The sequence below is a fragment of the Cucurbita moschata genome, unplaced genomic scaffold, assembly GCF_002738365.1.
Source record: "Cucurbita moschata cultivar Rifu unplaced genomic scaffold, Cmos_1.0 Cmo_Scf00008, whole genome shotgun sequence".
NCBI classification, from domain to species: domain Eukaryota; kingdom Viridiplantae; phylum Streptophyta; class Magnoliopsida; order Cucurbitales; family Cucurbitaceae; genus Cucurbita; species Cucurbita moschata.
Genome location: NW_019268524.1, coordinates 3,438,975 through 3,453,570, shown reverse-complemented (window position 1 = coordinate 3,453,570; position 14,596 = coordinate 3,438,975). Strand labels below are relative to the sequence as shown.

The following is a 14,596-nucleotide window of genomic DNA, read 5'->3' as shown; positions in this document are numbered from 1 at the left end:
AATTAAAGATGGATGATGAAGAGAAGTAAAAAGTGGAGAAGGTAGGAAAAAGATCCTGAAAGAGAAGCCAATTCTACCATTACTAATTCTTCCAACCATCCCTCTCTACCTGAAATCTAGCACTTTCAGGTGGTAAAAGAAAGGGAACGGAAGCACTTTCATAAATGGGTTTTTTCACTACAACAACTAACTTTCTCCTCTTCCTTTTTGTTCCCCTTTTTTCACATCTAATTGAATGCAATTACAATCCCTACTACTATTGCCTCAGGTTAATCTCCCCTGTTTTCTTTCTTTGGTTAATCTCCCATGTTTTCTCCCAAAGAAAGAAAACGTTAGACGAATGGACAACTCTTTCTCATGGAATATTATCGTTTTTCTAACCTGCACGCGTCGTCGACCTTAAAAGGAATTCACGTACCTTCTTCCAAGTTCAGCCTAATCCAGAGCTGGATCCAGTAACTGGCCTCATCATTGGGTGACTGAGAGAAGCCTGTGCATTGCTCGGGCCATTGAACATAGCATTAGACGAAGTCGTTGAGGCCAGCTGCTGCTGTTGCTGCTGAATTGCTGACAGAGGTACCCTTTGCCCCAAGCCAAACATCGACTGCCTGGGCACGTACGACATGTGGGGATGAAGTGGTTGGTTGTTGCCATACCCCGAAACGCTCGGCTGGGATGGTGGAGGCGAGATCACATTCGGCCTACTCGCAGGTGAGCTCACCCTATTGTTGTTTACCACGGGAGGAATAACCCCCGGTAAACTCGCAGGTGAGCTGACTCCAGCAGCTCCAAATTGGACACCTAACATTCGAGCTCGTTCTGCAACAAATCTCTGCCCTGTCCTCTCGACTTGTTCGCATTCCTTCATCAAGAAGGTTTCTACTTCTGCAAACTGCTTCAGCTTCAACTCAAGTCTTTTTAACTGTTCATAAGTTTAGACACAACAGAGACCATCAACTACTCTTAAGAGTGAAACACATAAATATCAACTTTCCCAGCAGACAACAGACAGTCAATCTTATCCCCAAAAAAAAAAAAATTATTGCCTAAACTGATGAACAGGCTTTTAATTAATAAAACATCGCCCATTCAGAGTCGAAAGTAAAAACAAGGAAATTTTGGAGAAAAAGGTCAAATACTGCACGTTCAAAACCCCTCCATATGTCATTTCGAGAACTAGGCTCAAATATATCATGACTGTAATGGCTCAGGCCCACCACCAGTAGATTTGTCCTCTTTGGGCTTTCCCTTTCAGGCTTCCCCTCAAGGCTTTAAAACGCGTTTGCTAGAAAAAGGTTTCCGCACCCTTATAAAGGGTATTTCATTCTCCTCCTCAACCAATGTGGGATATCACAACGACTAACCAATGTTTATCAGTCAAACAGGTCGTAGTAGCTCGTTCAAAACACACGATCCAAATTGTAGTTCAAGCAGAACATGAACTTATAAACGTATAGTTCTGAATGATTAAGTGAAAAGGGCACTTAGTTTCTGACTACTACTACTACTCATTTATAAGGGCCATACCTGATGATTTATAATATTAGCAGACAACCGTTGGATTTCTCGTTCTTCGTGGTCTGCGAACAATTTAGCCTTTGTTGCAGCGGCAGCAAGACCTACTTTTGCTGCAACTTTAACTCTTTCAGCAGATAATAGTGTTACCTCTGTCTCTGCCTTATTCTCATCTGAATCCACCATATATATTGAATAAGTTTCACAATAATCTAAAACATTTGTCAAGAAATAGAACAAATCTCAAATCAAACCTTTTAGCTTGACTGAATTTGGAAGCTTTCCATAGGAGCCACCGTCTCTGCCATGTGTGACCTCCACATTCGTCCTTATTATTGGAAAAGAATATTCAATCTTGAAATAAATCTTACTTTAAATATAGAATTCATGCAATTGTACTTAAAACACCTTATGACGAAGTTGGAATAAGTTTTTATTGTGAAATCTCATATCGGTTAGAGAAGGAAACGAAGTATTCCTTTTAAGGGCGTGGAAACTTCTCCCTAGCAGACACGTTTTAAAAACTTTGATGGGAAGCCTGGAAGGAAAAGCCCAAATAGGACAATATTTGCTAATGGTGGGCTTGAGCTATTACAAATGGTATCAGAGCCAGACACCAGGCGGTGTGCTAGCGAGGACGCTGGGCCCCCAAGAGGGGTGGATTGGAGATCCCAAATCGGTTGGAGAGAGAACCAAACATTCCTTTTAAGGAAATGGAAACCTCTCCCTAGCAGATGCATTTTTAAAAAAAACTTAAGGAGAAGCCCGACAGGGAAAGCCCAAAGAAGAAAATATTTGTTTGCGGTGGGATATGCCGGTTACATTTATCCTCTAAAATATCCCACGTATCTAACATTAGCCTAGATGCCCTTATTTTAGAGGATAAATGTTAGATGCCCTTATTTTCCATGGGATATGCCCTTATGCCGGTTACATTTTTCTTCTTTGGGCTTTCCCTCAGTAAAACACACATGCAAGCACAAGCTCCTTTTTCAAGATCTACTAATCCAGTGTCGACACTGAAGCAAAGCTATATATGCCATAAAATAAGGTTTTACAAATAAAACAGCAACTCGCAAGAACCGTTCCAAATGTTCAAGGTTAAAACTTAACAGCATTTGTTGAAGAAAAGTATCTAGTTGAATAAGTCATATGAGTAAAAAATGCAATTTACCTACTAGGATTCACAGAACCTTCCACTTGAAATATGCTCCCAGAAGAAGCTGCACTGTCCTCAGATAATGCAGCTAAGGATGCATGAGCACATGATGCAGCAACTCTTGGTCCAATAGCAGATGCAAGAAAAGCAACCTTGCAAATATCCAGAAATTAAATCAATTGCAACCCTATTTATCAATAGTAATACTCGATTTTTTAAATAGAACCTCATAATCAGAGCTCCTTCAATCAGATCTAGATCAATATTAAATTGGAAATGAAGAGTCCAACATCTCGATGAAAGTTACTTCTTAGCAGAATAAAACGTAGAAATTTGAAATTAAACCGCTTGAAATACAGCCCATGCTTTCAAGGCCGAGCAAGACAAATCGTCTATGGTGGAAACAGCAGCAAGTCAAGATATTACCCAGTGTATCGTTCATTGAGATCAGGTGAATACACTTCAAACTGTAAAATTAATGAAAACCCCATAGTTACCATTGATTTTAAAACAATTGTAGTTAAAGTATATGACTTTACATTCTTGTTGAAGATAAGAAAAGAGCTCAACTTTATCTCTCCTTTTCCTTCACTTACTTCCGAGAATCAAGCCAATTCAAGTGTGTCTCGCTCAACTATTTTCTAGACGACCTTCTAACCCTACAAGGATGTTGGGTCCCAAATGGGGTGGGGATTGAGGGGTCCCACGTCGATTAAAGAAGGGAATGAGGGCTAGCAAGGACAATGGGCCCCAAAGGGGGTGGATTGTAAGATCTCACAACAATTGGGGAGGAGAACGAAATACACTTTTTAAGGATATGAAACCTCTCCCTAACAGACGTATTCTAAAAATCTTGAGGGGAAGCCGAGAAATGGAAAGCCCAAAAAGGACAATATCTGCTAGCGGGGCTTAGGCCATTACATACCCATTTAAAACAGCTTCAAACAGGTAAGTCATCTAATCATACAATTCTATCTTGTGTGTACACTTATTACTCTGACAAATGCTACCAATACTAGTACTACAACTAATTCACTCCAGGCCTCGAGCAGCTTCAAACGGATAAGCTTCTTAACCCTACAATTCTATCTTGTGTGCACGCTTAGTACTTTGACACAAGCTACTAATATTAGTACTATACAACAAGTTTACTCCAGAACTCCGACAGCTTCAAACAGGTTAGCCTCCTCACAGCTTTCTTCCCTGCTTAATTGTCTTATACTTCATTATTCCAAATCATCAACCAGGCCTTTTTCTAGTTCTATTACTCATTCCCATAAACGAGCCGCTGACACAATGAAAATAAGTAGATAGCAGAAAATTTTACTTGAGTGGAGCAATTTATGGAAATGGCACATGGAGGGGCTAAAAGCTCAGTGTTGGACACGTACCAACGCCATGACTGGGTTCCCAGAATTAGCAAATGGGAGTCTATCATGCATCTCTTTATTGTCTTGAGAGGAAGATCCTAAAGAAAGAAACAAATATTTAGAAAAAGAAAATGTCAAAAAGTCATAATTATGAGAGAAACTATTAGTTAAAAGTTAAAAAGTACCTGCTACATTTCCATTCATATTTGAATGTGACTTCTCGTTATCTTTTCCATGTGAAGAATTGGATGAGAGAGGAACGCCAGGCACATCAACATTTTCTAGAATACCATCTTCAACCGATAGACGGAGAAAATGTATAATGCATTGAGCTTTAGACTTGGACCCAACATGTTCTGTTATTTCATTCCAATTCTCATTATACAATTCTATCGCCTCTAAAAGCAATAGAGTTTCTTGATCGGTCCAATTTTCGCTATCTAGTTCACCATACTCTTTCGTCATGTCCACCCTCAGAAAATCGATGCTCGAATGACCAGCAACATATTTTCCTTCATGGAAGCAGTCGGTGCAAAGTAAAACATCTACCTGTTGCAAGGATGCCAACAACCGGTGATGTTTTCTTCAAGCATACAACTAATTCACTCCAGGTTTCTACTACTACATATACCGGTGGATATATATAGTAGTAGAAAACATTGCCTATTCTACTACTATTTCCGCTCCTTTTCTCCCTCGACAAAGTTGAATGGCCTATGCCCCAAGGTCTCAAGAATTTACCGTTCCAGACAACCACGTGTTCAATAATTTAAAATCCTGTCGTTTTTATTTTACTCTCAACAGGAAAAGGTTTCGAATGTCAGGGGCATGTCACACGACACATCACTATAACATTGTTTTCTAATTTTCATTATATTTATTGCCTCTAACTGTACTTATCTTTGCCCTGACAACCATCATTCATTCAGGCATATATACAAGCTTCATATGCTAAAATACTTGAGTCAGATAACCAATGGAGTACAATAGGGAAACTAACCTCCTTCTGTGATTGGTAGCATACAATGGGAACTGTTCGAGAACACGAGCTACAATGATTTTCAGCTAGACGCTCCCGAATTCTGTTATCCAAATCACATAAATCATCATTGTCATCATGGCATGAACGTGCCGAATAGATATCGACTGCCTTGAGCCTACATTTTGGTTTGTCAAATTTGATTAAGCTATCAATAGGCTTCAAAGCAGCTGATGGCACATGAATCTCACCGTTCATATCTTCTCTCAAGTATGAACTTCTATTCCATGGTTCACAACTAGGTGTCGGGGCACAATAATTAATAATACCCCAATGATCAAGAAATCGAACAATTCGAGTTAAATCGTCATTACTGACACAATTAACCAATCCTTGGCAGTCTGAAACTGTGACCCTTTTCTCAGGATTCTCCATGTATTTGGCAACAACGAAGTTTCGGATTTCCATATACTTCTCAGGAGTGCGGTCAGGCAATTTCCCAGAGAAAAAATGTGGAACAACTTGTCTCTCGAGTCGATGCACTGTGGCAGGTGAAAACCAATCTGTTTCCAACAAATCAACTATCACATAATAGAAATCTGCTGTAGGCATGTAACACTAACATAACATACAAATTCTATTATGATTTTTTACCCAATAGTACCTCACTTTAACTGCATCATACTAACAATTACAGAACTCAGTAAGTAAAACTATTTATAAATTCAAACTATTCAACCATATATTACGCTTATGTAACAGCCCATGCTCACCGCTAGCCGATATTGCCCTCTTTGGACTTTCCCTTTCGGGCATCCCCTCAAGGTTTTTAAAACGCGTCAGTTAGGGAGAGGTTTCCACACCTTAACTGATGTGAGATCTCACAGATCCCTTCGGAGCCCAGCATCCTCGCTGGCACTCGTTCCCTTCTCCAATCGATGTGGTACCCCCAATCCACCTCCCTTCAGGGCCCAGTGTCCTTGCTGGCACACCGCCTCGGGTCTACCCCCCATCGGGGCTCAGCCTCCTCGCTAACACATCGCTTGGTGTCTGGCTCTGATACTATTTGTAGTCCAAGCCCACTACTAGTAGATATTGTCATCTTTGGGCTTCCCCTCAAGGTTTCTAAAACGCGTCTACAAGGGAGAGGTTTTCACACCCTTATAAAGAATGCTTTGTTCTCCTCCCCAACCAATGTGGAATCTCACACGGAAGGTAACGTTTCATTTCACAAGAACACACATTAGGATTCCCGAAGAAGTTATTATTTGCAGACAAAATTAGCTCTCATTTGTTCATAATAGTGCTAACAAGAACCGTGAATTTATCCTACTACAAATGTAAGGTACAGATGATAATGTATATTATTTTCCCCCAAAATATATACGTAGGAATTCACTAACTTGACGAGGACGAGAGGATCAGACCTGAGTGCATAGGAACAACATGAACTCTACTCCCAAACCTCTTGACCACGCCACAACCTTCCATAATCGATGGTGGAGTTATCACATACGCCGCATTCCCAGCCTCCACCCTCTCTTGATCCAGCAAAGCCGGACTATCCGCAGGCATAGCAGACAGCGCCTGCAGCTGCCCGTAAGACACATTCTCCAAAATCAAGGGATTCCCAGACAGCACCTTACTTTGATTTGCCCTCTCCATTGCCACAACAGCCAACACAGAAGAGTGAGGCCGAGTGACAGCCCGCTTGACCACCTGAGGAAACTCAGAGACTCGCATTTTATCATCCGACAAGAGCTCAGTCTCTTGAAGACTCAAATTGGGCGTCGGCTGAGGGTCCTCAGAATCGTCGTTATCGCGTTCCATTTCCTGATTTTCAACAGTGGCAAGATCTTCATCTTCATCATCATCATCATGCTTGTTGCTGCCGTTGTTATTACTATTCCCATAGTTGTTTCTACGGCCAATTTGCGTGTCCCTCTTCTTCTTCTTCCATTTTCCGCGAGATCCTGGTAAGGTTTTTGTGAAAACCAAAAATTACACAGCATTAACAGAATTTCAACATGAGAAATGTAGTGGAGAATGCGTAAATGATGAAATTATGCAGAGAAAACAACAAGAAGAAGAAGAACAGGGGAGTGAGAGAAAACAACAAGAAGAAGAAGAACAGGGGAGTGAGAGAAAACAAGAAATTTTAGGTCAGAAGAATTTACCAGATGGGAAGGAAGGAGATGCTGGCATTGTTGAACGAAGAATTTACCAAATTTGTGGGGTCGATGATTTTTGTTATGCTATGAAATTGAAATCATGGTGGAAGAAGGAGGAGAGAGAAATAGGGCTCTGCTTTCTCTCTCTAGACTGCTCCATCTCTCTCTCTCTCTCTCCTCTCTTGGCTTTGCGTTTGTATCTGAGAGAAAGCTTCGGTTTTCGTTACTTCGCTTCTTTGGCTCGATTTTTCCTTCCCTTCCTTCTTCCCATCTTCGCAACATTCCCACGCGCTTCTGCGCGCGTGAATTTGTTTCACCATTTCATTGTCCTCCAATCCCCAACCGGGTGTTCGAATGACTCGAGAAAAACCGAAAAGTTCACATTGGTTCACGAGTTGACATTTTTTTAATCGAATCAACCTGACCAACCCGAAAATAGGATTATAACCCAATTCGAACTTACCGTAATCTTAAGATTATTATAAATATTAAAAATATTTGACGTTTGTAACCAATGTTAGTGATGTGTTGTGACTGGTAAATGTTTGATATTTGTGTTTTTATCGGGTTTTAGTTATTAATGTAACATGTATTTTAAGATACGTATAATTTTTTTTAAATAATTAAAAGAATGAAGAACGACCGGATAACCGAACCCAAAAATAAAAGGTTGGTTCAGTTCGGCTATGAACTGTATTCGAATTGTCGGATCATCGACTTGTCCAAAAGATTTGCCTAATCTAATCCAATCATTAAAACGTTACGAAAATAAGATTTAACTGTATATCTAATAATGATTAAAAATTTGTCGTGATTGTAACCCTTTTAAATTGATTACATGTTTCGAACCAAATCTAATAGCAATTAAAGCAAGTTGACTATGTCTGATTTCTCACTGACAAAACCTCATTTCTCAAACTCGGTAGAAATTGCTTTAGGTCAGGTTGAGACATTTCTGATGAACTCAACCCAGTCATAAATATTTTGGATTGGTCCGATCGGTTCACGTGTTTATTCATTTTTTAATAAAAGTAAAATATCTAATTTTTTGAACACCCGGCTCACAAATACTTTTGTTCGATTGGCATGGCTCTGATACCATATTAGACGAACACGACTCTCGTCAATGGTATAATATTGTCAACATAAGCTCTCATGCTTTGAGCTTCCCAAAAAGCCTAATTCAAGGAAGAGAGTATTCTTTGATTATAAATAGATCGTTCATTCAACCACATTTATGTGGTCCAATTATTTTTTTAATTTTTAATTTGTAAAAAAAATATTATTTTTTATTTATTAAAGTCATATTGAATTTATATCTCAATTAGTTTTAATATTAAAAAAATGTCTCTCCAATTTTGTGTCATATTTCAAAACACTAATAGATTAATAATAATAATAAAAAATAAATAAATAAATAAAAACTCTGCCTTTTGCAGAATCTGCATAATGGGCCGTAGGTCCAGATCTTTCAACGCGCTGTGGCCGACGGTTATCTTTCAAGAAACCGGCGGTGTGGAAATGAGTCACCCGCCACTCTTCTTCCATATGCGATTCTTCACTTCCCCTTGCTGTTTAAACATTCTTATCGATGTAATACTTTCTGGAGTGTTTGCATTTTTAAATTTTCATGGCGTGTATGATTGATTCTACGAGTTCGATTTACCAAACAAGCTTCTCTGATTGTTCTGGAGTGCAAATCTTATCTGCGAGTGAAAATACCAATGATCGATGATCGATGATCGATTGTTCTAGTTATGATTATTATTGTGTTCAATTTTTCCCGTTTAGGTCTTGATGTTTCACGTTTTCATCTTATTTCGCAGGAGTGTTTTGTTTTGTTTTGTTAGTGAATGCTGAATCTATCCGACGCAATGGGTAATGTAGCCAGTTCATTGGCCTCTGGTTTGTTTTTGGCTCTTAACAAAGTATTTGGATCTCCACTTGATTTTCTCTCTGGAAAATCCTGCAGGTTGGTACCATTTTTCTTTTGCTTTTTCTCATCATGTGGCTTCTGCTCATAAACCTAATAATTTACCTGATTTTGTAATGTTCTATGCGCTTTTTGATTGAGTGCTGTTTACCGGATTTTGTCTTATTTTGTGCCTTTTGATTGAGTATTGTTTACCTGATTTTGTCACTGGGCGCACATGTTGGCAGTTCAGTGTGTGGATCAACATGGGATTTCATATGCTACATAGAAAATTTCTGCGTTGCCAATTTGCTAAAGATGGGCATGGTCGTGATCCTTGCATACTTTGGTGAGTGAAACAAGAAACTCCATGTCTTTGAGAATTTTGGTACTTCTAATATGTAGGGATTTCTTTGTTTTCTGTGGTTGGGAGAAGGCAGCCTTATAGTTTAAAACTTGCATATCAATGTCCAAAGTTATCTGATGATATAGACATGTTTTGAAGTGATTTTGGAACGGCCAAAGTAACTCTTGTCGTGTCCAAAATAACTAAAAGTTGCACGATAAAAGTAATTTTGAAACGACCAAAATCACTCGTGAACGTCCTTAGTTTTGTTAGCATTCTAGACCCACCCGCTTCGAGTATTTATAGAACCTTTCTAGTTCACGATTAGTAGAACTTACTCGATACGGTAGTATGGAGAAATCTGACTGTTTCTGTAATATTTCAAAATATAATTCGTCTCTTGACTTTGTAGTTTACGAATTAGAGTTGCCTATATCTATGGCTTACTGATGTAATGGTAAAACGTCAACTAAGTCGATATAGTATGGAAAGTGTATAATCCATATTTGATAACTTCTAGTTATGGGAATGAAGTTTTAGTTCATCAGCATATAGCGTATGGTGTACTGATGTAATTGTGTGAGATCTAACACTAGTTGGAGAGGGAAACAAAGCATTTCTTATAAGGGTGTGGAAACCTCTTCCAAGTAGACGCGTGTTAAAACCATGAGGCTGACGGCGATTCATAATGGGCCAAAGCGAACAATATTTACTAGCGGTGGGTTTGGGTTGTTACAAATGGTATCAGAGCCAGATACTGAGCGGTGTGCCAGTGATGCCATTGGGCCCCCAAGGGGGGTGGATTGTGAGATCTCACATCTGTTGGAGATGGGAACAAACCATTCCTTATAAGGGTGTGGAAACCTCTCCTTAGTAGATGTGTCTTAAAACCGTGAGACTGATAGCGATACGTAACAGATCAAAATGGACAATATTTGCTAGCGGTGGGCTTGGACTTGAGCTGTTATAAATTGTAAGGCTGCTTATCCCCAAAAAAATTTTATATGCCTGGTGTGACTAAATCATAGGCTCCCAAGATCAAACGAATTCCTTAGGAAAGGGATCTAAACGAGCCCTCTCCCGTTGCTGTTCCCGGATCACCCATTTTAGTTTCAAGTGATTCTAAGAATCCTTAGACGCTTTAGAACTCGAGTACCAAATAATATATGTGCATTATTACTTGTTGTTTATTACATGGAACATTAGTTTCAGTATATATGTGAATAATATTTTTTGGGAATTGAATGCAGTTCTTTTACTCCTCTATTTATTCCATAAAATTGGCATATTTGGATGCATCGGTCGGGGTCTCTGCAGAATGATATGGACATGTTTAGCTTCCTATTGCCATGCATGGGAGTACTGCTGCACTTTCATGTGTATCAAGCTTGCCAGTGTCAAAAGAACAAGACGACGCCATAGAAGAAGAGACCTAGAAGAAGAACTCGAAAGTGAAGAAGACGCAAAATATCGATATGGGTCATCAAGTGATTCGAGCAACGACTCCAAAAAGATTGAGTCGAGAAGGAGCAAACGGGTGTCTCGCAAACGGAGGAGGAGCCACAGAGGTTCTCAAACAAGTAAGACATTGAGGCCACCGAGCCATGGAATTCGAGTGAGGAGTGGTAGAGTGTTGGTCTATAGTAAGCATGGATCATCCAAGATCGTGCAGAAAGAAAGAAACTATAGAAGAGGAAGACAAATACGAAGGTAAGAGATTTGAACTTCTAACTTTTTACGATACATAAAATTTAAATCAGTCATATTAATTTTTGTAGCTATATTAAATAATAATGTTATTTCCTATCTATTATAATTATATTAATAAATCTTTGTCCTTGTCTAGAACTTAATTAGGTATGACTTTTTTTTTTTTTTTTTTTATAAATAATTAGCAAGTGGCTTGTGACTAGACAATATTAGAAAATTCATCTAATTGGTTATAAAATAATCAAAAAATTTAAAAAATATATATTTTAATTGTCATAATACTTCCCTTAAAAAATTAGAACCAGTTTTAAACCATTACATTAATATCAAATTAATTAATAAATAAATAAATATATTCTTAATCATTAAGTTTGGATGTAAACTATGAACAATTTATTTTAACTTTTTTTTTAAATATCATTATTATTAGTATTATTAGTACAACGTTATTATTAATTTTGAAAGCTTATGAATATTTAATAATTTTGAAAGCCTATGAATATTTAAGAATATTTTTTAATTTTTTTAAAAGTTTTTAAAAAATTTAAGTGTAAAGTTTAGAAAATCCAAAAATATTTAGAAACACTTATTATTTACATATTAACCATTTTTCTAAAATGATTAATTAAATTTACGTTAAATTACAAATTTAGTTTTTTTATTTATTAATTTATAGTTTCAATTTAGCATTATAAATTATGATTTGTGAGATTTAATCAAATATGAAGACCAAATTAAAACTAAATTAAATTATATGACCAAATTGAAATTATTAATAGCTCATAGACTAAATTAAAACTATACCTATTTGGTACCCATTAAATAGAATATTTTAAATGGAACCAAGTTGTCTCAAACTACACCGACTAAAGTTATAATTTATTATTTTTTATGCGCTTTTTAATTAAAATTATAAGAACTAAATTGAAACTTTAACATTAAATTACAGAGACCAAACTAGAACTCATAACAATGTATGTACCGAATTGAAAATATGACCGATTCATAGGGACCAAAATAAAACTTTTAAGACCAATAAATATATATATATTTTTATTCTACGAGTCTCTTCCTTTTTTAACATATGGCATTCACCACTCCCGGCAACATCCACTAATTCAGAACTTAATTTGAAAGTCATATTTCGACCTTAACGTTTTCGGGATGCCCTTAATAACCAACAATGGCAAGTGTTTTTCGTTGTGTGGATCCTATTTCAATGAGAACTTATGAGTTGATCCGCTTACACGTCTTTGAGAGTTACTCTATGTATTGCTTGATGTAAAACAGATAGAGGATTTGTTTTTGTCTCTCTATATATATATTTATTTATTTTATTTTTGCACTTTTTTTATTAAATAATTAGATGAATTTACAAACTAGTTTTAAATTGACTTTTAATTCAACTAAAAAAACATAAAATTTAAAAATTAACAATTTTCTCCAAAAATAAAATAATAAAAAAACGTTAGAAAATCGTTACTTCCTTATTAAGAAATCAGCCTTCAAAAGAGAGAGGAAATTTCTAAGTAATTCTCTTTACAAATAAAAAAATAAATATATTCTGACTATTTTATTATAAATTATAAAATTCAATCCTGGTTCATTGAACCTCCACAATTATTTATTATTTTTTACCCTACTTGACTCTTTTAATAATATATATATACATTAAAATATTATTAAATGGCGGTTTCGAGTTTTTGAATCGCATTAAAAAGTAATTATTTTTTATTACCTAAATATTATTTTTTTTTATTTTATTGCCCACTTGATTATTAAAATAAATATATTTCATTTTCGCCACGTCTTTTTTATTTTATTTTAATACCTAGCGGTTTCGAGTTTTTGCGCTTCTTTATTTTTTTATTAATTTCTTTGTCTAGTTGATATTAAAATATTTATTTCTTTTTTAATTATTTAATCGTGACGGTTTCGAGTCTTGGTAGTGCTTGAAAAAAATAAGATTTTTTTTTATTCAACGGCCCATCTGAGAACCTAAAATTTTATATTAATTATTGATTACGTTATGTTTTTTTAATTTAATAATGTGTACGGTAAAGGGATCTACAAATCTTTTAAATATAATATTATTTTTTAAAATAATTGTTGTGTCACTCACATGTAGATGAATGGATATCACGTTCAAATGAAACTGATATCGAGGATGTTGGGTTTAGAGTAATTTTATATTGGGCGTCGTTTTAGAATTTTGAATCAGGAAATAGTTTTACTATTAGAGGTGTTCAAATGACGTGAGAATCTGATTAACATGGACTACCTGGTCCAAATTGTAAAAGTTCGGGTCAGTTTGCGAGTTGACTTTTTTTTTTTGTTGGGTCAACTTTACTAACTCAAAAAAGGGTTTTAATTCATCTGTGTTTTACTATGCTTTTAAGATTAGTGTGAAAATTAAGAATATTTGATATTTGTAACTGATAAACATGGATTACCCGATCCAAACCATAAAAACTCGGGTCGGTTGCGAGTTGACTTTTTTTTTTTTTGCTGGGTCAACTTTACTAACTCGAAAATAGGGTTTTAGTTCATCCGTGTTTTGCTATGCTTTTAAGATTACTTTGAAAATTAAGAATATTTGACGTTTGTAATGGATGAACATGGACTACCCGGTCCAAACCATAAAAGTTCGGGTCGGTTTACGAGTTGACTTTTTTTTGCTGGGTCAACTTTACTAACTCGAAAATAGGGTTATAATTCATTCATGTTCTACTCTACTTTTAAGATTACTCTGAAAATTAAAAATATTTAGCGTTTGTAACTAATATCAGAGATCTGTTGTAACTTGGGAATACTTGATATTTAAGTTTTATGAAATTTTAATTATTAATATAACATGTTAACTAGTATGAGGGTTGGTGAGGTTGGTGACTTCAACAGGAGAAGTTGGGTTGATTAGGTCGGTGATCAGAAGAAGTAGAGTTCACAACCTAACCCAACCCAATCTAACCCGAAAAAGAGAGAGTTGGGTTGGGTTAGATTGTGAACTATACTTCTAGGTTGGGTTAGGAACTATGCTTCGGTGGTCCAGGTCACCAACCTAGCCAACCCTCGTTTTTTTTGTTGGACTCGAAGATTTTCTCAACCCAACACAACTCATGCCCTCGTTCGTGTTAGAAATAATTCAAAATAAGTAGATAACCCGAAAAATATCTATAATTGTAATATTTTATATTTAATAAATGTAGAATACTCCTTTTGGAAAATGGGAAATTGGAATTGACCAAGTTGACTATGGAAAATATATATGAAAAAAAGAGGGGAATTATTGGAATTAGGTTATATATTCTATTCTTTTTTTAGGATAACGTTGCTTTCACCTTATTTGATATTCCGCTATATTAATAATATTAATATTAACTCGTCTTCCATTGACCTATGAAATTGAACACAATTTCATTGACAATACATCGACT

At 36.3% G+C, this 14,596-nt stretch overlaps 2 protein-coding genes across 5 annotated transcripts; one reads left to right on the top strand and one right to left on the bottom strand.

The window, feature by feature from the left end:
• Positions 1-372: 372 nt before the first annotated feature.
• LOC111445771 (SWI/SNF complex subunit SWI3C-like) lies at positions 373-7,418 on the bottom strand. The gene is made up of 9 exons (XM_023084239.1): positions 7,201-7,418; positions 6,451-6,996; positions 5,045-5,586; positions 4,230-4,593; positions 4,066-4,142; positions 2,690-2,826; positions 1,770-1,843; positions 1,528-1,688; positions 373-922 (listed from the first exon to the last, which is right to left on the bottom strand). The coding sequence occupies exons 1-9, from the start codon at positions 7,226-7,228 to the stop codon at positions 431-433; spliced, it is 2,421 nt and encodes an 806-aa protein (XP_022940007.1). The 5' UTR covers positions 7,229-7,418; the 3' UTR covers positions 373-430.
• A 1,194-nt stretch (positions 7,419-8,612) lies between these two features.
• Positions 8,613-11,223, top strand: LOC111445893. Of its 4 annotated transcripts, none has more exons than XR_002710940.1 (4): positions 8,613-8,787; positions 9,021-9,166; positions 9,360-9,455; positions 10,703-11,223. XR_002710940.1 is itself a non-coding variant. In XM_023084425.1 (4 exons), exons 2-4 carry the CDS (start codon positions 9,048-9,050, stop codon positions 11,164-11,166), a joined length of 684 nt encoding a protein of 227 aa, XP_022940193.1. In that variant the 5' UTR covers positions 8,620-8,742; positions 9,021-9,047; the 3' UTR covers positions 11,167-11,223. The 4 variants fall into 4 exon arrangements, 2 of the variants coding, with proteins under 2 accessions (XP_022940193.1, XP_022940192.1); XR_002710939.1 differs by having other exon boundaries at positions 8,618-8,787; positions 9,355-9,455; positions 10,770-11,223; XM_023084425.1 differs by having other exon boundaries at positions 8,620-8,742; positions 9,355-9,455.
• The last annotated feature ends 3,373 nt before the right edge of the window (positions 11,224-14,596 follow it).

Excerpts from the sequence above, each read along its gene's own strand:
- LOC111445771 (XM_023084239.1), bottom strand. The coding sequence starts at position 7,228 with ATGCCAGCATCTCCTTCCTTCCCATCTG. Across the intron at positions 5,587-6,450 it reads TGTTGTTCCTATGCACTCAG|ATTGGTTTTCACCTGCCACA; the intron begins GTCTGATCCTCT and ends TGTTGGAAACAG. Across the intron at positions 2,827-4,065 it reads GGAACCCAGTCATGGCGTTG|GTTGCTTTTCTTGCATCTGC; the intron begins GTACGTGTCCAA and ends GATATTTGCAAG.
- LOC111445893 (XM_023084425.1), top strand. The coding sequence starts at position 9,048 with ATGCTGAATCTATCCGACGCAATGGGTAATGTAGCCAGTTCATTGGCC. Across the intron at positions 9,167-9,354 it reads CTCTCTGGAAAATCCTGCAG|TTCAGTGTGTGGATCAACAT; the intron begins GTTGGTACCATT and ends ACATGTTGGCAG. Across the intron at positions 9,456-10,702 it reads CGTGATCCTTGCATACTTTG|TTCTTTTACTCCTCTATTTA; the intron begins GTGAGTGAAACA and ends AATTGAATGCAG.